The sequence below is a fragment of the Lontra canadensis genome, unplaced genomic scaffold (assembly GCF_010015895.1).
Source record: "Lontra canadensis isolate GAN:19392208 unplaced genomic scaffold, GSC_riverotter_1.0 scaffold191, whole genome shotgun sequence".
NCBI classification, from domain to species: domain Eukaryota; kingdom Metazoa; phylum Chordata; class Mammalia; order Carnivora; family Mustelidae; genus Lontra; species Lontra canadensis.
In genome coordinates this window covers 1,258,741-1,284,154 of record NW_022631185.1, presented here as the reverse complement: position 1 = coordinate 1,284,154, position 25,414 = coordinate 1,258,741, and the positions used below count along the sequence as shown (strand labels likewise).

General features: G+C 48.4%; 1 protein-coding gene across 1 annotated transcript; it reads right to left on the bottom strand.

The window, feature by feature from the left end:
• ZNF274 (zinc finger protein 274) lies at nt 1-23,695 on the bottom strand. Its single transcript, XM_032847634.1, has 8 exons — nt 23,567-23,695; nt 23,029-23,097; nt 22,177-22,303; nt 21,326-21,421; nt 6,698-7,180; nt 2,979-3,079; nt 1,706-1,832; nt 1-1,235 (listed from the first exon to the last, which is right to left on the bottom strand). The coding sequence occupies exons 3-8, from the start codon at nt 22,208-22,210 to the stop codon at nt 322-324; spliced, it is 1,755 nt and encodes a 584-aa protein (XP_032703525.1). The 5' UTR covers nt 22,211-22,303; nt 23,029-23,097; nt 23,567-23,695; the 3' UTR covers nt 1-321.
• Between the last annotated feature and the right edge of the window lie 1,719 nt (nt 23,696-25,414).

Below are 25,414 nucleotides of genomic sequence, written 5' to 3'. Positions count from 1 at the left end.
CGATCCCAGGACCCTGGGATCATGACCTGAGCTGAAGGCAGAGGCTTTAACCCACTGAGCCACCCAGGCGCCCCTACTGTTATCATTTTTAATGACCAAATTGTACCAGCAAATCAAGTGAGTGAAAAATTGAATGTTTTCCCAACCTATATTCAGTAGCAACAACCCCCCACCAGTTTTCTTATTTACTCCTGTGCAGGGCAGTTTCCTTGGTTGTCCTTTGCTTTTAAGATCATCACTCAGTGCTGCTTTCACGTTCGGATCAGGCCCGTTTGTGTAACTTGGCAGGGTCAGGCTGAAGAGGCGACGTCTTCGCCCGGCTCAGCTGGACGGCTGCGAGGCAGGCTGTTTCTTCTTGCATCTCACCCTACTGTGTGTCTTCTGATGCCCGATGAGGTGCGAGCTCTGGGTGAAGGCCTTTCCGCATTTGTTGCACGTGTAGGGGCGCTCCCCAGTGTGCGTCCTCTGGTGCCTGATGAGATGGGAGCTCTGGCGGAAGGCTTTGCCGCAGTCCTGACACTGGTAGGGCTTGGCTCCGGTGTGAGTCCGCAGGTGCTGGGAGATGGCCGAGCGGTCATTGAAGGTCCGCCCGCACTCCGGACACTCAAATGGCCTCTCTCCAGTGTGGATTCTCTGATGCTGTGTGAGGGAGGAGCTCTGAACAAATGCCTTCCCGCAGTCCTGACACACGTACGGCTTCTCTCCTGTGTGGATTTTTTTATGTACAGAGAAATATCTTGGGTTCCGGAACGTTTTGCCACATTCGCTGCATCGGCAGACTTGGCTCCCTTTGTGGATTCTTGTGAATGTGATCTGCTGAGCGCTCCGGCTGAAGGCTCTCCCACAACCACTGTTTTCTCTGGCTTTTTCCCCTTTGCGGTCCTTCTGATGAATTTTTACACCTGGACTACGTGTCACCTTCTTAACCCGTGAGCCACGCTTACGCAAGCGTTTTGTAGGGAGAGTTTTCTGGAGTGAAATATGGCTTGTGCCAAGGCCAGTGTTCGCCCGCGACGAGGAGCTTTTCTGAGGGAGGGTTTCTTCCCCAGTCGGCCCCACCCCCTTCAGTGCTGCGTCTGAGACTTCCTGGGCCTCACCCTGTGAGACATCTCTTGACATAGGGGACCAGGTGTCATCCCTTGAGAATTCTTCCAGTTTCAGGTCATGGGCTGGTTCTTTCTCACGAGTGTCAGACTTCGGAGTTAACTCTTTACTTTCCAGTGTAGTCTCCCACCCTAAAAGAACCCAAAAGGTGTGGATACGGTAAAGAGAAAGTGCTACATGGGCTAGGAGTATGACATAGCTAAGTATTCAAAAGCTGCTTTTTCCCCCCAAGAACAGTCCGATAGTCTGGGGGGACTCTGAAGAGCATGAAGGAGCAAAGAGAAGTACATGAGCTCGGCGGCTGGGGACGGGGCTGGGGACGGGTTTGGAACTGGGAACACTCTCCTGGCTCTCTGACTCCTCTTATGCCTTCAAGGTAGGCAGCAAGTCAGTCCTTCACTGGATCTGAGGCTGCTGCTGCCCACACAGTGCCCAACCCTCCAGGTCCACAGGGCCAGCTGAAGTCACGGATGGTGCACGGAACTTTCCGGGGTGTGCCCAGTTCTCACACTAGGTCCAGAGAAGGCAAGAGCCCCAACCCAGGGCTTCTGGTGTTCCCAGTCCTGGAAGGCTGGAGTGGCCAGCACAGGCAGAGCCTTACCCAAAGAGACCAGGTGTCCAAAGGTTTCCAACATCACGTCATGGTACTCAGTCCTCTGCGTCGGGTCCAGCAGCCCCCACTCTTCCTTGCTGAAGTCCACGGCCACATCCAGGAAGGACACTGGTTCCTGCAATGCCACATTCTGTGTCTGCTGAGCAGTAGGGTCATTGACAGGGACAGAAAGAAGGATGACTGGGGCCTCCCAACAGTCTGCTGAGTGGAGGGTGCCCCTGTTTGCACAGAAATGCTGACTTGAGCCGTAAGAGGCCCAATAAGTCCCTTCTCACAAAATCAGAGTGTGGGGCCCAGGCTGGAGGAAGAGTCCCTGCTTCACTAAGAGCTACAGGTGCTATAAGCAAACTGCCTCCACTCTACCCACCCCTGTGTGCAGCTCACCATTTCCCAACGACTCCCTACAGAAGGTTGCCCCTGAGACAAGCCCCCCGACTAGGTATACCCCCCCAACATGTGGTGGAACTGCCTTTGTGGACTGGGGCTGCTTGAGGGTGGGTAACCAGAGGCTACACTGAGGTCAGTCCTTCTGGGGAGCTAGCAAGAACTCCAGCAGGAAGGGGCCTCCCCATGGCACTGTGCCTATATGTGGGAGGTCTTTTGCCCATGAGGGGCAGAGTCTGCTTGAGAAGGAATGGGAGAAAGCAGAACCATTAGACCAGGACTAGACAGACATACCCCTCTCTCAACACCAGGAAGCCCCTGGATACAGCCTTGCCTGAAGCCTACTCCAGACCACTCGTTATGTGAGAGCCAGTAAGTTTACCTTATGCTTGAACGAGCTGTGAGCCACCTGCATCAGAAAGAGTCCTGACCAATGCCACACACACCATCATTCAGTCGCACTCTCTGAGCTTCAGTAGTTAGCAAGACAGGGACAGTGCTGTTTCACCTATGTCCTGGCTCTGGGATATTTTTGAAGCAAATCCCAGATAATTTTTTCTGTCATAAACACCTAAATATACATTTCTGAAGGACAAGAGCTCTCTTGTTCTCACCCAGATCCAGACATGGTCTGCAAGCCCCTGCCTGGGGCTCCTAAGTGTCTATAAATACTTGGCCCCTCCCTTTTGCCTCCAAATTTTTTGACTTCTAGTCACTGCGCCCTTTCTTGGTCTCCATGGTGGCAGCAAGGCAGTCCAGCCCTTCACAATCAGAAACTCTGAAAGGCCTGGATGGTGGGAGATGAGAGGTGGAAGGGGAGGTCATCTCACAGGCAATGCTCTGACCAGAGAAGGAAGGGGTGGCACTCCCCACTCACCTCGGGTGGTTCCTTCACTGGCCACGTAGTCACTTGCTCCTCCTCCTCTTCCTCAGGAGCAGTGGTCTGGAGAGAGAAGGTGGAGTCCTGGCCGGGTAATGCTGGGAGGAGACATCAGCACAAGTGATCAGCCAGGTTTGGTGCTACTTCCAGGACAGGGCAATGACAGCCATTTCTCTTTCTGGGACCCATGGGGCCAGCACACGTTGTGTATCTTGTTGCTGCTGCTGTCAGGGACATCTGTGCCCATCCTTCTCCTCACCAGCTCAGGTCCCCACGCTGGCTCCTCTTCACAGCCTGTGCCCAAATCCCCACACCTGGATCATTCAGGATGCATCACCCCATATGACTATAGGGCCCTGGTGTCCCCACTGCTGAGACCCCTGATCTCACTCCTTCCCTCTCCAGACACTGTTCTGGACCCAGTCCCTCCTCCAAGGCAGCTGCCTCTTCTCTCCATTAGCCTCGGCAGCTGGCCTCACATCTGTCCTCAGAAGCAAAGGCCCCACTTCTGGCCTCTGACTCCCAAGACTGGATTTATTCTCATAACACATACCCATCTTGATGAGAATTCTATCATGTTTCCTCTACCTTAGAAAACAGCTCTAACTGGCCTTACGGCCCCCTTTCAACCACAGCTCCTTCATGCCTGACTCTTCATCTGTCCCCAGCTGGTCCATGGGCTTCTATAATGACCTCACCCCCCCCCCCCCGCATCACGGGGAACGCTTAAGTGACACAAGCTGGCACACCAGGCTGCTTCTTCCTTCTGGCCACAGTGATTTGATCATGGATGAATACAGGGCCTACAGCTAGACAATCAGAGCCAAAGAGGCTTTTGTTAACACTTGGGAAAGAGAAATTCTGTGTGGGGAGGTCCCACATGGAGATAGCTTGCCTGTGAGTGAAACTGACAGAGGCCAGGAGAAGTATGACAGAGGAGAGATGAGTCCTGAGGACACTACAGGAGGCCCTGGGTCCAGCCATGTCTGAAGCTAGTAGATCACCATGGGACTTTTTCAGTAAATTCTCCTCCCTTGGCAATCACAATTGAGAGTCCCAACTAACTTGCTGATCACAAATGCAGGATTTTTAGAATTATCTGTAAGCCCTCTCTGCCCCGTCCTCTATGATATAAACTGACTTCATCCCAAGGTGTGAAACGTATGACAGACTCGCTTTCATCTCGTGAGCTCTACAACTATCTCCTCGGCATCTCTATCAGTTTCCTGTTGCTGCTGTAACAAATGACCACAACAGTGGCTAAAAATAGTATGTATTTGCTTTCTTGTGATTATAGAGATCAGAAGTCTGACACCAGCCTCACTGGGCTAAAATCAAGGTGTTGGCAGGGCTACCATCCTTTTGGAAGCTCTGGGGAAAAATGTATTCCTCACCTTTCCAGTTTCTGGAGGCCACCTAAAATACTTGGCTTCTGGCCCTTTCTCATGTCACCCCACTTCGGGGGTCATATGTCTTCTCCACCCTTAATGTTCACGACTGCCTCTCTATAGGTACCCTTGTGATTGCATTTGGGTCCACCTAAGTAATCCAGGAAAATCTCCTCGTCTCAAGACCCTCGGTTTAGTCAATGGCATCTGAAAAATCACTCTCAGTGTGTGAGGTTATATGTTCAGTGTCCGTGTTCCATGGAACTCAGCCGGACAGAAATCAAGTTTCATGCCATCTTACCCCCAAATGCACCCTACACATGTACTCCCATCTCCGCTCCCCACCACTGTCACTCCTGCCCTAGCCACCACACCGCGTGGAGGGCACAGTGATAGCTCTGGGTGGCCAATCTGCTTCTCATTTTGACCTTCTCTGTCCACCATCCAGAGCAAGCTGCCACCTGGTAGGTCTTTAAAACGCAGTCAGACCATGCCGCATGTCTCTAGGGAGAGTTCATGGATTGGTTCCCACTGCTTTAGAGTGACACTTCTCGTTGCTTTAGGACAACATAAAAAATCTCTTCAAGGGGCCTGCCAGCCCTGCCTCTGCTCCCTTCTACTAAAGACCTACCCAATTTCTCTCTAATTTTGGATTATACTGTTACTGCTCCCATTTTGGCCCTTCACAGGTGATGCTCCCCTGCCTGGAACACCCTGCCCACTTCTTTTTTTTTCTTTTTTTTTCTTAAAGATTTATTTATTTGGGGGGCGCCTGGGAGGCTCAGTGGGTTAAAGCCTCTGCCTTCGGCTCAGGTCATGGTCCCAGGGTCCTGGGATCAAGCCCCGCATTGGGCTCTCTGCTCAGCGGGGAGTCTGCTTCCCCCTCTCTCTCTGCCTGCTTCTCTGCCTACTTGTGATCTCTGTCTGTGAAATAAATAAATAAAATCTTAAAAAAAAAGATTTAGGGGCACCTGGGTGGCTCAGAGGGTTGGGGCTCTGCCTTCGGCTCAGGTCATGATCTCAGGGTCTTGGGATCGAGCCCCGCATCAGGGAGCCTGCTTCCTCCTCTCTCTCTGCCTGTCTCTCTGCCTACTTGTGATCTCTGTCAAATAAATGGATGGAATCTTAAAAAAAAAAAAAAAAAAAGATTTATTTATTTGGGAGAGAGAGATAATTGGGGGAGGGGTAAAGGGGAGCTTGAGAGGGAGAGAAGCAGACTCCCTGATGAGCATGGAGCCTGCCTTGGGGCTCAATCTCTCGACCTGAGCTGAAATCAACAGTCAGCCACTTAACCAACTGAGCCACCCAGGTGCCCCTTCCTGCCCACTTCTGAGTTCCACTCCACACCAGGTGTTGGCTATAGCAGTTTGCCTCCTGGAGCTCCGCCGGCACCCTTGAGTTCTTCTCAACCCCGTATTTGTCACATGCATATTTGTCAAATTCCCATCAGTCCTGCTGGACCTAAGGCTTACTGAGCTCATGAGTCTGAGTCCTGTCTGTCTTGGTTACCACTTTATCCACAGCCCCCACTGAGCGCACGACATCAGACAGCACTCTGGAAGGGTGTCTGGATGGCTCAGTTGGTAGAGCATGTCACTCTTGATCTGGGGGCTGTAAGTTCAAACCTCATGTGGGGTGCAGAAATTACCTAAAAAAATAAAATCTTAAAAAAAAGTGCATTCGGGGCACCTGGGTGGCTCAGTGGGTTAAGCCTCTGCCTTTGGCTCAGGTCATGATCCCGGGGTCATGGGATCGAGCCCCACATCGGGTTCTCTGCTCAGCAGGGAAACTGCTTCCTTTCCTCTCTCTCTGCCTGCCTCTCTGCCTACTTGTGATCTCTCTCTGTCAAATAAATAAATAAAAATCTTAAAAAAAAAAAGTGCATTCTTGGAGTATACCTACGTGATTAAAATCACATTTTCTATTAGCTTGTAGTACAGAAGAGATCCCAAAAGGACGAAAATGAAGGCTTTAACTGTAAGCTTCTCTCAGAAGCCTCGGGAGGTCTGGTTAAAGAGTGTAGCCCCAGAGCCTACCCAAAGGTTTCGGTAGCTGTGAAGTGCAGCCCGAGACTCTCCATTTCCACAGAGAGTTCCAGGGATAAGGCCATTCTCAGATTCCCTGACCTAGAGACTACGGTAGGTACTTCAGCAAGGAAGCATCTAAAACTCTGACTCGGAAACATGTTCGGGAGGCAGATGACCTTGGCCTAAATGGAAACAGCATGACCTTTCCCCAAGCTCTCCCAGGAAGCCTGAGTTCCTCCTCTCCCCATCCTCCAGGATGCCCCCACAGGAGTGTCTCTCTCTACCCCTCCATTGCACTTACTTTCCTCCTCAGACATCCAGGTTACATCCTCCACCAGGGACACTGCCTCCTGGCAGTCCTCTGGGTGCTGCGACTCCACCCACATCCGGAGCTTCCTGGGCAGTGAGCCCAGGAACTGCTCCAGCACCAGCAGCTCCAGCATCTGCTCCTTGGAGTGCGCCTCGGGCTGCAGCCACTGGCGGCACAGCTCACGCAGCCGGGCCAGGGCCTCTCGGGGCCCCGCCACCTCCTCAAAGCAAAAGCCCCGGAACCTCTGGCGCGCGGCCTCAGGGTCAGCTGGCTGCTTGCCTAGCTGTTGAGTGGGCTCCCCAAGCACATCTGGGCTCAGGCCCTCATCTTCGGCATAGAGGGCCCGGATCTGGGCGTTTCGGGGACGAGCTACCTCTTGGTTCAGTGTGAGGACTTCAACGACTTCAATCTTCATCAGGGGATTCCCAGCAGGAAGAGGATCCAACTGAGGGTCCAGTGGAGCTGTAGGATACTCTGTGAGTCAAAAAAGCACAGCCAGTCAGATGGCCAACAAGCACATCAACATTATCTGCCACCAGAGAAATGTAAATCCAAACCACTGTGAGATACTACCTCACACTCACGAGGAAGGCTATTATCAGGGATGAATGGTAACAACTGTTGGTGACTATGTGGAGAAATCGCTGCTGGTGGGAACACAGAATGTTGCACCATTCTGCAAAACAGCCTGCCAGCTCCTCGAAAAGTTAAACAGACTTACGTTATGACCCAGGAATTCTCCTAGATATACCTCCCAGAGAAAAGAAAAGAGAAGTCAACACCAACACTTGTAGAGGAATGTTCACAGCAGCACTATTCATAAGTGCCCAAACCAGAAACAACTCAAAATGTCCAAATGAAGAATGGATAAACCAAATGTGGTATACCCACACAATGGAATATTATTTTGCAGTAAAAAGGAATAAAGTACTGACACAGGCTACAGTACGGCTGAAACTTGACAACATTATGCTGAGTGCAAGAAGTCAAACACCAAAGGCTACCTATGGTATGACTGCATTTACATGAAATGTCCAGAAGAAACCAACACAGACACAAAATAGATTAGTGGTTCCCAGGAAATAGGGAATTGAGGCAGTTGGGGAGTGTTGGCTAATAAAAATGATTTTTTGGAGGATGAGGAAAATGTTTTGAAATTAGACTGCAGTGATGGCTACGGAACCCTGTGAATATAACGAAAATCACTGAACATACACTCTCAAAAGGTGAACTTCATGGTATATAAATTATATTCCAATACAGAGTGGGGGAAAAAAGGAAGAGGCAAGAAAGATTAAGAGACCTGTGATGCTGTATAAGTCTGCAGCCATGCACAGGGAACAGAATCTGATCCTGCCTCCATGGGGGCCAAGATGACTGGGAAAGTCAGGGGCTCTGTCTTGGCACAGAGTTTACAAGAGCATCTGCTGAACACTGAACAGAACTCCAGCATGGCCCTAAAATACTAAGGAGGAAACATGAGCCAACAGGAAATAAGAAAGCTCTCTACAACTCCCAGGAAGAAATGCTAATTGACTAAAGGACTTAAAAGCTTTAAGAAAGAAAAAAAAGTTAATAGAAAAAATTTAACCACGGATTATAATTTACTTTCATTAGATTTATGATTCTATAAACAGAAATGGCAGGGCTGATGTCTAGAAAAAAATGTACCCTCTCACCCTTGCTGTTTTCAATACACATGATTAGCACAACTCTACCTGGAACAATGTGGACTCAAAGCCTTAGCAACAAATGCCCAGGGGAAGGCTGGGGGACTTTCATCAGATAAATCTACTGGTGGTCCGGGAGCTTTCTGAAGAGAAACACAGATGTAAAGACACCAAGAGGAGCGCCTGGGCGGCTCAGCGGGTTAAGCCTCTGCCTTGGATCATCGGGCTCTCTGCTCAGCGGGGAGCCTGCTTCCTGCCCCCCATCCCCGCCGCTCTCTGCCTGCCTCTCCGCCTACTTGTGATCTCTGTCAAATAAATAAAATCTTGAAGAAGAAGAAGAAAAAAAAAAAAGACACGAAGAGAATGAGTATTCAGAGCGAGTGACACTGGAACCCGTGTCAACAAGCCCAGACCACCAGAGCCTGTGTCACGACTGCCAGTGTCTCCTTCTGCCCTCCAGGGAGAACCTTCCTTTCTTGCTGCAACTCTCCCCAGTCCCTGCCTCCTTCGCAGCGGGCTCCCAGAAGACAGCCTCTGCCCACCCTCCCCTGGGGGGTCCTTACTGCACAACACATCGCTGAGCAAGAGCACACGACAGATCAGAACTGGAAAACAGGCGGTGTTAAAACAGGGCTCAAGAAAACTGTGGATTCACGTGCAAGCGTTATTTTAGTGTGACTCTTCCAGCGCAGAAAAGCTGCTGCCACGGGAAGCAAAAAAGAGCAGGGAGCTACTGGTACGGAGTCACTGCAGCTGTGTTATTCAAAAAGAAAAAGAGAAAGAACCACCGACTCGTCAAAGACGGGAACAGCGGCTGCCTGTCCAGGCGCAGCCAGTTCCCCGCCCCGCGCGAGCGCCTGCAGATCAAATCTGCCATCAAGCAACTTTTCAAGCGGCGCTGGGCGGCTGGGCTTCCCCGTTGGCGGGGAAGAGGCTCCCGCGGAGGCCGCAGCCACAAGCATACATTTCCGCTCGCTTTGGGGAGACTGAAGCAGCCTCCCTCCCCCACCCCCGTGAAACGCGGGGACACCATGTCAGCACAGCCACGCCCCCCCCCCCCCCCCCGGTCTGGAGGACCGCAGGCCGCAACTTCCGGCCGGGCCCAGAAGTGCGTCACTCGCCCGACACGGGCGCACTACAGCTCCCAGGAGCCTCCGCGACATAGACCTCCGGTGCCGCCATTTTGGGGTTCTGGGCCCGGCCCAAGCCCTGCCCGGGCGGCGGCTCCTTGGGGCTGCGGCCTCTTCCGCTCTGGTCCCTCCTACGACCCCCCGCGAGGGCGGACGCAGCTGGAACTTCCACACCCGCCTTGCTGGTTTGCGCTTTTTCCCCCCTTGGGGCCAGTGTGGGAGAACGCGGTCGCTTCCACTTAAGGCAGCGACGCACCCGGACTCCTAGTCCATCTTCGTGCCCGTGATTCGAAATCCTTCCCGTTCCCGTAGGGCTTCCCACCCCCCAACCCCTCCAAATTCCTGATGACAAGCCTTGGCTCTCCTGTGTGTTCCCCGGTTTCACAAACCTGTTGCTGGAGACTGCTGGCGCGCTATCCGAGAAGTGAGTCAGCGCGAGGTCAGGAGTCTCTCGCGATGGGTGGGGCCGCGCCCGCCGCCCAGGACGGGCCTTGGGCGCTTGAGGTTGCAAAACCCGTCCTGGGCCGCGCTTTTAATCTGGGCCACAGCCACATCCACATCATTTCCTAGGTTTATGTCCCTTTTCAGACCCCTTCCCCTAAACTTCTGTATTAATTTCATCGGGGGGCTTCCCTTTCCAACTCGTTTGCACCTGCATTGTGTCTGGCGTTTAATTACTTTCCTGTGCTCAGGACTTATGTTGGCTCACTACCCCAACCCCAACTCCTGATTTGAAGGCAGAGTTCACGTATTCCCTTTCAGTTAGAGCTCTTAGAGCCTGAAATTTCCCTAGAGTAACTCAGGAAGCCAGGGACGAAGTTCCCGAATTCCCAGCAGCCCTGGACCTTGAAAGTGCCCCTGATACGGGATATTGGGGCGCGAGGGGAGGTAGCGCTCCCTAGCGGCTCCTTGCTGGGCCACGGGTACCACTTTGAGCAATAATCGTGCATTAGACTTGAACAAAACAAAAACAAAACTTCATTCTTCACAATGCTTCCCAGCTTTCCAACTTCTAAAACTTGTTTTACTCCTTGGTTAACCACAGGGCTTATTTAGTACTTTGTCTCTTAACTGTAGATTTTTATTTCACTCCATGCCCCGTATTTCTTCTCTAATCCTAATCATGAATTTTGTTCCTCCTCTTATCTTTGGAGGCACCATGGCAATTTCTCCAGATCTTGAACTCAGTGCTCATTCAAAAATGTTTAACTCTTGCCGTTTTAAGTTTTAGAGCCTGTAGGTTTGTACGTTGGGAACTGTGCTGATCCTTGTGGTGCCGAGAGCTCAGTGCATCTGCAGCCTGGCTCTCACGGCTGTAGCCGCGCTTCAGGACAGCACATTCTGCAGGGTAATCATAGAGCACCGACTGGGTGCTACGCAGTAAATGAGACGGGCCTCAAGCCTGGAGGCTGGTGGGTACGCATCCTTCTAGGCACTGCAGTCCTCCGAATCTCATCCTTTAGACCGTCCCTCAACCACTGCTTCTGCCAGGAAGTGTTCGTCCCACTTCACAAAGTGAAACCTCTTAAGTTTACCAACCGGCAGAGCTAGAATTGGATCCTTAACTCACTGGGGCATAGTGGGACTCACTAACCCGCTCGTCTGCGTGGGGCTACCTGAAACAGTCTATCCACTGCAGCTCCAAGAACTGGTTTCCAGTCCCCCAGCTGAATGATCTGGGCTGGGGATTTGAGTAATTTAGTCCCCTCACTTGCAACTAACTATTTAGTGAGTTGTTTACAAATTCCCAAGCCTTTAGGCAAGGTGCTTAATCCTTTTTAACTTATTAGAGACACAAGTGATTAGGTATAGTATGTAGGAAAGGCTGATGGGAGCTGCTGTTTTCTTCGTCCTTAATTTTCTTCTCCCATGTTGTCTTTGCTGCTTCCCTTCCAGGGTAAGCCATCTCTCCCTCAGTGCTCAAGAGTTCATGACTAATCTGGTATCCTAAGGCTACCAGTCCACAAATATAACAGTAACTAATAGTGACTTCACACACTTGCTGGGGGTCAGGGTCAGGAAGAGTGCTTATCTCAGCTCCCCTCATCTCTGTGCACTCCCCTGTTCCTTTTCCTCCTTGTCCAGAATGTTCCCTGTTCATCATCCTTTCTCCTCCCCTCCCCATCATTCACTCTTCAGCTCTGCTGGGCACCCCATGCCATCACCTAAGTTTGTCTACCCCACTGGACTGCTGAGGATGTCAACCGGGTCTTGTGCCTTCAAAACCCTAAAGCCAGGCTCAGAGGACCTCCCAAAGGTGTTGATGATCTTCTTTACATCAAAGTCTTTGAGTAACAGTAATTACTGTTATATGAAGGTCTCCAAGACCTAGGCTTTACATACCATAATCCCATAAGCAATAACATCCGTCCTTCACACAAGGGGAAATCCATGCTGGGAGAGTCTAGGAGCCCTGCCCAGGTCACAACTGGGAACATAGCAGCTGGGATCCAAACCCTGTTCTTTTATGCCCTTTATAGCAAAGGGTGCTTCTCACAACGTGCCAAAGTATGCTTTGTCTATAGGTATTTGTACTCCCCTCATCCCTGCCTTGTAGTCTTTCTGACATCTTCACCTGGCAGCCCTTCCAGTTCTTAAGTATCACCTCCTCAGAACTGTCTTCCTGCCCAGTTCTGAAGTAGTTCTGCCTACCCATGCCACTTCCCTCCAGCATATTCCACTGTTTCATTTTTCTTCAGGGCACTGACTGCCAGTTTGAAGTATCTGCTTCATTATCACTCACTCTCTACCTTCTCTACAACACTGCCCAATGCAGCTCTCTTTGTTTAAGAAATGTTCTTGATACACTGTCCAACACAGTAGTCTTTAGCAGCAGGTGACCAGTGACCATCTGAAAGATGGCCAGTGTGACTAAGGAACTGAACTGCTTAAGTTTACTGTATTCTGTTTACATGTAATCAGCCATATGCTAGCCGCTGCTCTGGAATGCAGACCCAAGGAGACAGGGGGCCTTACTACCCTGCACAACACTAAGGCATTTTGCCAGGCGCTCAAGCAGTGTTTATTGACTCAACACAGCTTCAAAGAGTGATTTGAGTGTTTTAGCTGTCTGGATTTTCCCATATTTCTGTCAAAATATAGGAAATCTCACTAGCATTTTAATTGAATCCCACCTGTAAATTATTATGGGATGATTGCTGTTGCTACAAAGTTCCCTTCTACTTGAGAGCCTGAGCAGGATGGGAGTGCAGGCCACCAGGTAAGACGACACCTGGTTTACATTCCTCCTTCTTCCCAGACCAGCCAGGACAGAGACTTGCATTTCTGCTTCCACTGGTAGGATGGCTCCATCAACACTTCTCTAGAGGCTGCTGGCTGGAATGATGGTAGGATTTATGAAAGGGACTTCATACACTTCTAGCCTTTGTTAAATCCTCAAAAAGAAGTCACTGCATTCTACCTCTGAAACTAATGATTTAAAAAAAGAAGTCACTGCTTCTACCTATTCTATATCCCACTTACAATTTTTTCAAATAGAAATTCCTTAATACTTTATTCCTTATCAGTTCCTAATCATTTCTTAAATAATTTATTCCTCGATCCCATTTCAAAAACCTACTAAAATCTTTTAAGTTGGCTACTCCTGGTATAAGCCAAGTCTATTAGTCTATTATTTTATAATTTGTCACACTGATTAACTCTTAAAAACTATTTCAGAGGATTAGTTTTTTTCTAAGTCGTTGTTGAATTACAAGTATTTCCTTTTTAGTATTTTTCTTATTCTATGCTTTAGTGAGAACAATGCTATGTATACTTTGTGGAATCTGTCAACATTCCAACCTGTTCTGTCACCAAACTGCTCACGTTCATGGAAATTATCTTTTAGCAAGAGGTAGGAAAATACTCACTGCCCAAGTCAGTAACAGGCAGCTGGCCACTTTGTTCTAATAAAGTTAACTTCGGTATTTTTCCTGTGACCAATTTTGACAACCTTACACTTTTCCAGGTATCTTTCCATTTTATTGTTTGTTCATTCCTACACTCAACGATTACTGGGCACCTATACTGTGTCAGGGACTAGTGACACAGCAGGAAGGAGACAGCAATTTTCAATTCATCAGCATGGTTATGGGCAACATTTCTTAAAATGCAACGTTACCCTCCCACCCAGTTTCTTCTCAGGAAGCCATTACAGCCTACCAGCTTCTATATTCAGTGATAACCAACTGACACAATTGTTTTTGTGTATTTTCTTAAAGACATTGATATTACGTGCATCTATGTACTTTATACATCTTAAACTGTATGTATTTAAGAAACACATGTATCTTGGAGACTTTCACATCAATACACAGACCTGGCTCACTCTGTTACAGCTGTACAAAGTATTATACTGAAAACTACACATGCTGTTGAATGTACTGCTGTTTCCCTGTGCAGGTTTTTAAACTGCCTTTTATTTATCCTCTATTTTATCAGTTGGTTTTTGCATTTTATCCTCCCAAAAAATTAGCTTGGGTTCCTTTTTTTTTCTTCTCCATTTCTGATTCATGTATTTGAACCGTATTTATCTTTCCTCCTTCCTTTGGACTTCTGGAGTCAAATGCTTCGTAGTTCATTTGTTTTCCTTCTTCTTTTTTTTTTTTTTTTTAAAAAGCAATCTCTAGGGCGCCTGGGTGGCTCAGTGGGTTAAGCCTCTGCCTTTGGCTCGGGTCATGGTCTCAGGGTCCTGGGATCGAGTCCCGCATCGGGCTCTCTGCTCTGCGGGGAGCCTGCTTCCTCCTCTCTCTCTCTCTCTCTCTCTGCCTACTTGTGATCTCTCTGTCAAAAAAATAAATAAAATAAAAATAAAATAAAAAAAAAAATAAAATAAAATAAAAAAATAAATAAAATCTTTAAAAAAAAAAAAAAAAGCAATCTCTATACCCATTGTGGAGCTTGAACTCAAGACCCCTGAGACTGAGTCACATGTTCCTCCTACTGAGCCAGCCAGGTGCTCCTATTGTCCTTCTTATCAATTAAAAGCCATTTTCAGGCCTTGAAATTATCCCGGGAATTACATCTGGACTCCAGGCAAAGCAGTTTCCAGATAAAAGGATCAAGATTACATGGGTCCAAAAGAGCAAATATATGGAAGGTGACAGAGAATGTTTTCTTGAATAACAGTTGCACGGTATGTGACCACACTTTGCCAGGCTGAATTCTTGCCAAAAATGTTCTGATAGTCACTCAAGATTCTAAACTCGTGGCCCACTCCCTAGGATGTGAGCCTGTCAGAGTTCTTAACAGTATTATGTATCTCAAGAGTTCCCTGTATCATTACCCACCCTCTTGTTTCACAGCCTGGCATTGTCTTCAAAATCTCCGTTTTTGTTTGTTTTTTTTTTTAAGATTTTATTTATTTATTTGGCAGACAGAGATCACAAGTAGGCAGAGAGGCAGGCAGAGAGAGAGGGGGAAGCAGGCTCCCCTGCCAAGCAGAGAGCCCGATGTGGGACTCAATCCCAGGGCCCCGAGATCATGACCTGAGCCGAAGGCAGAGGCCTAACCCCTGAGCCACCCAGGCGCCCCACATCCTCTTGTTCTTTAGTTTCTTCAGCCATTCCTTCTCCCAACAGTTTCCTGAGCTAGAGACTGTCATTGTCTTAGCAATTGGGAACATATATGGGAAACTAAAAGGCGACTCCCCTCATGTTGTTTAGTATTTGTTCTAACTGTTCAGGTCAGATAACAGAACAAGCTGGGAAAGACAAGATCTGTTTTGTTGTATCTGTATACTTACGTGACCAAAGTTTTATTTAGAGTTTGCCTTCTGCATGCTTATCTGATATAAAAATAGAATGAGATATTTCATTTTTATTCTTTAATGTGGTTCTCTCTAGTGTACGTTTTTTGTTTTGTTGTTGCTATTCTGTCAAATACAGTGGGAACTAAGGTTTATGATTTGCCTGCACAGATTACATTGAGGGTCTGCTTTCATATGAGTCCTCTGATGTTGAGTACAATGAGGACTCCTACTGAAGGACTTCTTGCCAGTGGGTTCAGTGCCTCTGAAGCCTTCCTAACACTGCTTATTGCATTCTCAGGTGTTTTCCAGTATGATTGCTATGATGTTGAATAAGAGAGCTGTACATGAAATCTTACCACAGCAGTCACATTCCCTTGGCTTTGGAGTTCTGAGGTTAATTATTTGGCGTGAGAACTTTACCGCATCTGATACAACTGGGTTTTTTGTGTTTTTATTTTTTCCAGTGTGAGCCTTCTCAAGTCAGACCAAAGTGAACTAGGCCGGAAGCCTTTCCCGCTATGATAATATTCCTGGGCTTTCTTCCCTGTTTGAATTCTCATGTCAAAAAACTCAAGAATTTCCTCCATTCAAGGTCTTTGCACATTAGTGCAAATTAGCCTTTCCTTAAAGGCTGAGCTGAAAACAGGCTTTCTCACACTAAACACATTTATGTACTCTTATTCTTAAATCAATTATCCTTTGTGTAAAACAACTGATTTCCTACACCCACTACACATTTGCTTTATAGTCTGAGTCCTCTCAGGCTACACAAAGGGTGAACAGATAAAAAAGGATTCCTTCTCATCCTCCCCCAAAATAATCTCCTTGTAGAAATTATTTTTTTTCTGCTAAAGCTCACAATAATTATGAGTGTTGCTACATTCATATTTGTAGGGTTCATCTCTCTTGCTTCATTCCTTGACAGGTCCAAAGAATTAAATGTCCTGCAAGCTGTAATCTGTAGGTTGTAAAACCTGAAGGTCATGTAATCATGACCTTCAACATAGTGTCTTTATTCCATTGCTTTCCTATAGATCTACTTTCCTACAGATTACATCTAGGTTATATCGTTTTCCTCCCAAAACACACATGTGGCAATACTTTCTTGAAAGGACAGAGTGATGGCTAAACACTTGAGTGCCATCAAATAGTGGTCCACATTCCTTATATTCACAACATCTTCCCCAATCAGTGCCTTCTTAAAGATGAATGCCATGTAGGGACACCTGGGTGGCTCAGTGGGTTAAAGCCTCCGCTTTCAGCTAGGGTCATGATCCCAGGGTTCTGGGATCGAGTCCCGAATCGGGCTCTCTGCTCGGAGGGGAGCCTGCTCCCCACCCTTCTCTGCCTGCCTCTCTGCCTACTTGTGATCTCTGTCAAATAAATAAATAAAATCTTAAAAAAAAAAAAAAAAAGATGAATGCCATGTCTTAAGTGCTTATTACTCAGTGTCCCTTCTACTTCAGCCAATGTCTGTGCTGGCATTTTTGCTGTCACAGAGAGCTGCAGAGCCACACAAAATGAGTTGCCTCAGAAAGGCTGAGCTTTCCACTTAAGCCCCGTTCCCTGCATTGGAAGAGGTACCACTACACCAGTGATGGCAGAGACCACTGCTGGAGATGATGGTCTCATCTTACAGTAAATAAAGCATGCCATTTCAAACACCTATGATTCCCAAGTTTTTATGCCTCGCCGGGACTCCTTCTGAAGTCCAGAGAAGGGCATTCCACTGGCTTCACAAACCTCTACTTGGAGGTCTCCAAGTCCCTTCTCATTCACACTTCATTAACAGAACCAGTCAGGACATAGGACAGTTCCACAAACTTGAATCTAGGTGAACGCTGTAGGGGAGTTCTTTGTACCATTCATGTTACTCTCTTTAAAATTACTTCAACAAAGAAAAAACAAAACAAAACCTTTATTTCTACCCTTCAGAAGTTTATGCCTTTACCAGATTTCCTCATGTCACTGACTAAAACCAAATATTCAGGAAGAGTAATTTTTCTCCTTTTTAAGTTAGATGGTGATACATACAAAGAGTGTATATGGTAAACGCATACATTACAAATAGTCGTAGGAAATCCCTGAAGCTTTCACCTCTGAAGAATTCTTGGCAGCTTCCTTTCCTTTGGCCACTACTCACCTGTCCCCAGTGAATCCACTTATGAACTGGGAGAAGGCCATGCAGGCTTATCCCCAGCCCTTCTGCTATTCTCAGGCCAGGAGTCATCACCTCTTCCCTAGATGCTACCTACACGGCTCCCTGGCCTGCTTTCATCTGTGCCCTGCTACAGTTCCTTCTTCATAACCACCTGAAGTGTGCTTGAAAAGCCACATCACACACCTGCCTGATAACAATCAAAACTCTACTCACAGTGGAAGCCCCGTGTGCGTTGCCAAACCTAGCTTGCTTGTCAGTACACCTCAGCTACCTCCTCCCACCCCACTCAGTGGCTGTTTCCTGAGTGTGCCAAGCTTACGCCATTCTCATGGTCACCCCAGATACGGTCTCTGTACCTGGAAGCTCTCTTTACCACCACTCACGTGTCTGCAGAATTCTTTTTCTTTGGGAACTGGCTTAAAATTTCACTCCTGCAGTGCCCCCCCAACCACCTCCTCTAGTGTAGTAATTCCCCATGACCCCCACATCACATTCTTTTTCTTCTCAGTCCTTCCACTACTTATCTGTTCAGAGTTGCATCTGGGGAACCTGTTTGTAAAGGCCATAATCCATCAGACTACAAAGTCCAGCATGGCAAGGCTTATGTTATCTCTGGTTCCCTACCAAAGTGGTTAGTGTACTACGTAAGACCCAAGAGAACTTCCACAGTATTTGTGAGGTGTAACCAGGACAGGCAGTGGAGGGAAAACAAGCAAAGGACTCTTTGTGACAAAGCACAAAACACCTATTACCTCAGGCACAGTCTGTAATAAAGTGTCCTGGTAAGCCTCCCTATACATGGTCTCTTGCTCTGGGATATCACCTCAGAATCTCCTGTCACCTGTTAAGCCAGTCCTCTCAAGATGTGCCCCAAATCCCTCAGGAAGCGAGATTAGAGGAACTACTAGATCACCCAGAAGTCCAAAGCTGGAAGGTCTGCCAACACAGGACTTGAGCTCCAGGGAGGATGAGACACAGACCTGCCACAACCAGAGCCACCACCCAGGAAGGGGCTGTGGAAGGCCAGAGCAAGGGGAACAACTAGGAAAGACACCACAGTGGGTGGATACAAAGTGCCTGTGTTGCTGGGAACCTTCCAAGTGAGGTATAGTCTAGTGACCTGTGCTCATGGCTGGAATTCATAGGGAATGAAAGGAATGACTCTGATTATGGAAAAGAAAAAAACACTAATGCTGAGCCATCAAACTGATTCCAGGAGAGGAAGGGCAGAGAGTCACAAGAGATGCCAGTCTGTGTTGTGGCAAATGGAAAATCATCACCAAAGATGGGGACCAGGTGCAGATTTCATTGGTGAACACAGCTAGAAGCTGGTAGTTCTAATATCAGTTGCATTAGAATACACAGAACAAAGGGAAGGGAGAGCATCCCAAGTTTTCTTTACAAAGTCAGCACATCCCCATATAAAAGTTGACTAAGAAAAGCCACAAGAAAGAAATCCACCCACCTCCCCCACCTAATTTACGAATACTGATGTGTCAGTGGATGTCCGCATCATGTTACAACAAAGGCACTTCTATTTTTATTAGGTCACTGTGTTAACTGTTCAAAGGAGAAAATCACTATGATCACTGTGGAAGGCTATGAGGGAAAACTGGGGCTATTGCTATCATTTATCAGAAAGGACTAAATGACTATTTCTTTATCCAGATATAACTGATTTAAATTAAAGCAGAGTCCAGCACATGCTCATCAAAGCTGAGAAACTTTCCTATTTAGGTCAGACATTCACTCTTCACCCTCTCAGCTTCAGTGTTTTAGAAGTACCAGCTGTGATGAAATGTCATTATGTAATTGGGCAAAAGAAGTAAAAAAACAAAACACTAATACAGTTGCCTCTTCCTTTATACTTGCTGATAAAATGACTCTACCGAGAAAATCAGTAAGAAACTAGTAAGACAACTAGTAATAGAAGTTAGCAGCATGACAGGCTCATCTGGATCAACTACGTGGTATTTCAAAGGAAGACTAACATGAGCAGATCGACAGCAACCACACAGAAAACCCAACAGCACTCAGAAGGCCTGACATAGCACAGTGAGGAGAGCAGATCTCTTTGTATACTTGTGTCAAATCTTTTTTTTTTTTTAAGATTTTTCATTTATTTGAGAGAGAGAGAGAGAGAGAGAGAGAGAAATCATGAGAGAGGAGAAGGTCAGAGGGAGAAGCAGGCTCCCCACAGAGCTGGGAGCCCCATGCAGGACTTGATCCCAGAACTCTGGGATCATGACCCAAGCCAAAGGCAGTAGTTTAACCAACTGAGACACCCAGGCACCCTACTTGCGTCAAATCTTGACTAGACAGGCCAATTCTGCCTCAAGGAATTCTAAATCCAATCATTCTAACAGGATTTTCTCAATGAATCCCTGACAAACTGATGCTAAGTGTTCATATGGTAAACCATGTGGTTGAGAACAACAAAGAATTTTTTTAAAAATGAGGGGAGCTCCCATTTATCCGAGTTTGTTATAAAACTACCATCCATACAGCAAAAAAGTATTTACTCAGACCGAGATGAAGGACACAGAAGGGACCAAGACAGAGGCCTGCTACCCATGAGGACTGTGGAAGTTACGTCTATGATAAAGAAGCTGTTTCTGATAAGTGGAAGAATCTAGTCAGAAAATGTGCTGACAGAACTTACGCTCCATGCCTTATACATAAAGAAACTCCATGTAAGTGCAGCCATTAAACAAAAACCAATACTGAAACACAAGAAAGTATTTATAAAATCTTCCTTTCTGTGTTATGAATAGGAATAAAAACAGATTTGAAAGGAAAAATACCTGAATCATAAAACTTCTTTATGGAGACTAAATTTAAAGGTAGTGATAAACGTTTGTCTGGGATATTTGTATTACTAATGCCCATAATTAAGAGTTCCCAACAAAATATTGTACCCCAAAAAACAAAAATTAACAGAAAAAAAGGGGGAGTAAAGTATATAACTCACAAAAGAAAAAATATAAATGGTCTGTAAACTTGTAAAAATACTTCATGAGGGATGGGTGGCTGGGTGGCTCAGTGGGTTAAGCCTCTGCCTTTGGGTCAGATCATGATCTTGGGGTCCTACAATCAAGCCCCACATCGGACTCTCTGCCTGCCTCTCTGCCTGCTTGTGATCTCTGTCAAATAAGTAAATAAATAAACAAATCTTTAAAAAAAAAAAAAAAAACCTTCATGAGGGAAATGTGAACTAAACTGAACATACTATCAGATTTGAAAACCTTAAGAAGATCATTCTAAATTTCTGGCAATGAACAGGAAAAGCTCTCACGTAATTGAGGAGCTCCATGCATTTTAAAGAATTTTAGACAGCAATCTGTTGCTACCAGATTTTTAGCTTCTACTTGGTTGATTCCAAAGTTCTATCTCACAAATCCTACCTACAAAAAAACCCACACACAAAAAAAAAACTTGAAAGTGCAAAAAAATGTATGCAATGAAGTTTTCTGCCAACAACTTGAAAGATTATCAAGAGGAAAAAATCAAATACGGACCACACAGTATGTTAAAATAAATGAAACAGGCCTGTTTGTATCCAGTATAACACCCCCAAGTCATAAACATACGTTCATATACCTACCTGCAAAGATCTATAAAGAAAAAGTCTGGAAAGACACACCAGTTACTGGTGATTACATGAAAGAGCAGCAGAACAGATGGAGCCCCTAGGGCCAACCTGCCACTGGCAGCAAGTTCACGTTTAACCAAGTGGGACACCCCTGACTCTTGAGACCAGAGGAAAACAGTTTGATTCAGCTTGTCTGCAGCTACTCCTCATACCACCCCACCTGGGTTTTCTCCTGTCCATCTTCTTTTCTCAGACACCAGTCCCTGACTAACCAGTCAGCCCATTCCCTACCAGGACTCTGTGAGCCTGGTTCTCACCTGAAAGGGTGTCTTGAGGAATTCCTCTCTCCACCGACCAGAGCGCTTCCTCCTCCTCTAACTGAGATACCACATCTGGCTTGGAAAGCTGATGTTCTGCCCAAGGGAAAAGAGACAGGGCTTGGGGGTCTGTGTTCAGAAGAAAATGCGTTTGTGCTGTGGCACATGCTGTCCCTGAATTCTTCCCTCCAAGGGCATGACTTCTGGTCTACTGTGGTGATGATAACCCAATCCATTCCCTTTTTTAGCTACATGCCTTCCTGGACTCCCTTGCCACTAAAGAAGCAATGGGACCCACTTCTGGCTGGCAAGGTACAGAGAAAACAAGTCGGCTGGGGACCTTAAGGCTTTTTTCTCCCTTGCTAAATATGGAAGTGGGAAAAGAGAACTAATCAGGGCTGTCCCCTCCCCTTCTTTCCGCCCTGAATATGAACATGATGCTGGGTGCCATAGCCATGCAGTCACTAACCTAAGAGTGGAAAAGTTCACACCACAAAGAAATGGAAGCAATCAGTCTCCAGTGATACTCCTGAACTGCTAGAACACTTGACCCCACATCCTATGGAATTCCTGTTACATAAATGAGCATCCATTACAGTCAGCTACATCCCTGAGAGACCTACCTCCCTAGCGTTCAAAACCTCTGAGGGACAGACTAGGTGGCTTCAGAAGTCATATGTGAAGTTGCCCTCTCCCTGCAGGTACAAATTAAAGCCTTCTCCCTCAGGCCCCAGGGCCTTGACAAGTGCACGCTCCTCCCTGCAACCTGAGCCCAAGCAGACACACACTTCAGAGGCACCACATTCGTGCTGCAAAGCGCATATTTTTATTGACATGGAGACCATCCTTACCCACTGAGACCAGGTTCCTGTAGTTCTCCAGCATCACCTCCCTGTACAGGGACTTCTGTTCGAGGTCCAGCAGTCCCCATTCCTCTGAAGTAAAACCGAGGGTCACATCTTCAAAGGCCACTGGTTCCTAAAACCCACAGGTTTCTGTTCAGCCACGGTGTGTCATCACCTACACTGACATGAGGGGGAAGGCTGACCCCGCACGTGAGGGCACAGTCTACAAGGTGACCTGCACGCATTCCAGGTGGCTCAAGTGTTCCTGCAATTGTCTGAAACTGAGCAAACGCAAGCTTGACCCTGTTCAGGTCACGGCAAGGAGGACAGCATGAGAGTTCAGAGAGGGCTCTTCTTTCTCTGGACCTCTCCATTTATCTTAACTCGGGGATTCCGATTCTGGCTTTAGCGTCTATACCCCCTAGCAGGGAATTCTGAGAGCGGAATCATCACACCCAAGCCTTCAGCCCCCACCCACTGCCTGTGCTGCCTCTCTACTTCCTTCACAGGTCAAGGATCCATCCTCCTGTTTTCCCTTAATCCCCTCTAGCTTAGACGCCAAAGTACTACTAAAATAAAAGTGTGAGTTTAATCCCTGTTTAAACCTACCCATGCCTACCCACAATAGAAAGGATAAATCAGAATCCCCCAGACCCCAAACTGTACTCTTAACCATTTTCTGGGAAAGCTAAGAAACCTTTGGTTCATCTGTTCAGCAGTGTCTCATTCCCGGCCAGTCTCTCAACCCTCCCCAAGATGCTCTGCGGCCTAACGTTACCTCAGGATGGTGGCATCCCACTACCATCCGGCCGCCCCCACACCCAGATCCAGGGGTAGACTGAGAAACTCTACTCACACGGAGCCAGGCCGTCGGAAGCCCGGAGGCCATAACTTCCTTCTCGACGTATCTCGTGGGAGTTGGCAGTTCTGAGGTCAAATTTGGGAGGTAGAAGGGGTGTGAGGGCTACGCAGAGGGGTGGCCCCTCCTTTGCCCAGTAGCAGTCCTGTCAATGTGAAATGATAACCCCAACCTAGAAAAACGCCCTGAAAGAGTCGTCTCCACTTACTCCCCGACACCTAGAAGGCCCGTTTCCCCTACTTGAGAGGAGATCCTCCTCATACCTTCCCACCCAAAGGGAGTTACTCCCTTTCCCAATCCGCACACCGCTCGGTGCGGGTCGGGCCACCCTGACCCCACGCCTGCAGAGTTGGCTTTCCTCAGGGCCCCGAGTCCCCAACTACACCGCCCCTTCCGGCCCCGCGGCGGGAAGACGGCAGGCAAAGCCGGTCTCCGGCTGCTGAGCTTGGCTGGTAATGGACTGAGGCTACACACCCCGAGGAGTTGCTCTGGGACCTTTCCGCACAACCCCGACGGGAGATTTCGCGCCACACTCACCCAGCGCGCGGCGCACAATGGCGACCGTCGGCCTGCGGCGATATGCGTCAGCGCGTCAGCCTGGACTACAACTCCCAGCCACCCCTGCGGCGTGCCCGCCCGACCTCGCCCAGGTGGCGGCCATCTTGGCCGGCCATCTCGGATAGCAGGCGAAGCCCGGGCTGCCCGGTGGAGGGCCCTCGCCGGCGACCCTCGGTGGGCCAGCTGGATTGGGGGATGGCTCGAGTTGGGTACGCCAGGCCGCGGGGCCTCAACAATTTTCCAAGTAACAGGGCAGGCCAGGACAGAATCGTGCTCCGCCACGAGGGCGACCATTCGTGGGATGAACCGGAAGTTGGAAAGGGAAGGAGCGCCCAGGGGGTGGGCCGGAAGTTAATTAAAGTTGGGTTGAGTGGGTGGTTGGAGGATTACTGCGTCCCTGCGCGGAGGAGGAAGAGCGGGCAGGGACGGGAGCGCAGAGGGTTGGGGCAAACTGCTACTCCTACCCAAGATGGAGGAAGGAGGGTTAGGAGCCGGGGGGGAGGGGGAGGCGGGAAGCGCGTAGGGGGCGGAGCTAACGTCCAGCCACGATCGGGGGATGGGGAGGGACAGGCGAGTGACGTGGGAGGGCGGAGTAAAGTCCACCCAAGTTCAGGGAAGAGGCTATGAGACGACTGACGGAAGTGAGTGGGGGCGGCGCCGAATGTGGATCCTGGTCTAGGTTGCCACAAGGAAGGGGCGGGAGGGGAAGGGCAGAAATGTGCCGGAGGCGGCTCTAAGGTCACCCCTGCGTTCTGAGAGGAAAGGCGGGTAGCACCTGCCCAGAACGTGCACCTGGCGGGGTTCTGTGGCCTCCATGGGATGGGGAGGAGTGGGGAGGAGAAGCACGCATAAATGTCCGCTCAAGCTGTGGGGAGGACAGGGTTAATTGTGTCCTAAAGACAGGTGTGGGGGTAGGTTGTCAAAACCAGAGCTAGACAGACGTTAAAACAGTGGAAATATATTTTATTTACAAAAATGCCACAGGGAAGGAGACACTGCAGTATGGACCTGGGCTCCGTTCTGAATACAACTAGATCGAGTGGGACCTCATAGCTAAGAAGCAGTTGGAGTGTGTGAGGGTGAGGTGGGGGTTGTTGGGTGATGGAAAATGACAGTCTGGGGGCTGCTGGCTGAAGCAACCCAATAAGATTCTCGCTGAAGGCAGGTGGGGGTGATCAGATGCCAGCTGAGGGCGACAGTGGGGATGAGAAGTTTGATCGGATTCGAAGGTAGAGAAGTCTTATTAAACTGACTTAGGATTTTTGCTAAAACTAGGTCCTAGGAGGAGGCACGTAGATGGGCCTTGCCTGTTAGGGAGTGCGTTCAGGGGAGCCTGACTAATGCGTGGGTAAGCAAAGAATCTTTGTCAGGGAGGAGGAGTGAGGTGGGTAAGGTCCTCGGTACAGCCTCCTCCTCTGTGAGCGGGGTGCCTGTGTCAGGAAATGAGGGGTCTGCTGCTGCGCAGGATCTGATGTGTGCTCAGTGTGGGCCCAGTGTGTTCTCGTCTTCCTTGGGAGCCAAGGACCAGATAGTCTCTTATCTTCCTCAGAGTCCAGTATCTGATGTTCATGCATCTTCCTTAGGTCCCAGGGCCTACTGTGGTCTTGTCTTCCTCAGGGCCCAGGCGCTGATGTTCTTGGGGCTCTCCTATCATTCTTAGGCCCAGGACCTGATGTACTGTCCTCTTGGAGTTTCCTAGCAGATTTGAGCAGCCCTGTGCATCCCTTCGGGTCATCCTGCCCACTGTCTACCACACTTGTTCCTGGAGCTGTTAATTTTTACGGTCACTGTGGAGAGCAGCCACCTGCAGGCTGCTCATTGTTCATC

Coding starts and splice junctions, on each gene's coding strand:
- ZNF274 (XM_032847634.1), bottom strand. CDS start 22,210: ATGCTGGAGAACTACAGGAACCTGGTCTCAGTGG. Junction 7,181..21,325: donor TCCTCAAGACACCCTTTCAG/GTGAGAACCAGG, acceptor TTTGACTCACAG/AGTATCCTACAGCTCCACTG. Junction 1,833..2,978: donor CAGTGAAGGAACCACCCGAG/GTGAGTGGGGAG, acceptor GTGGCATTGCAG/GAACCAGTGTCCTTCCTGGA.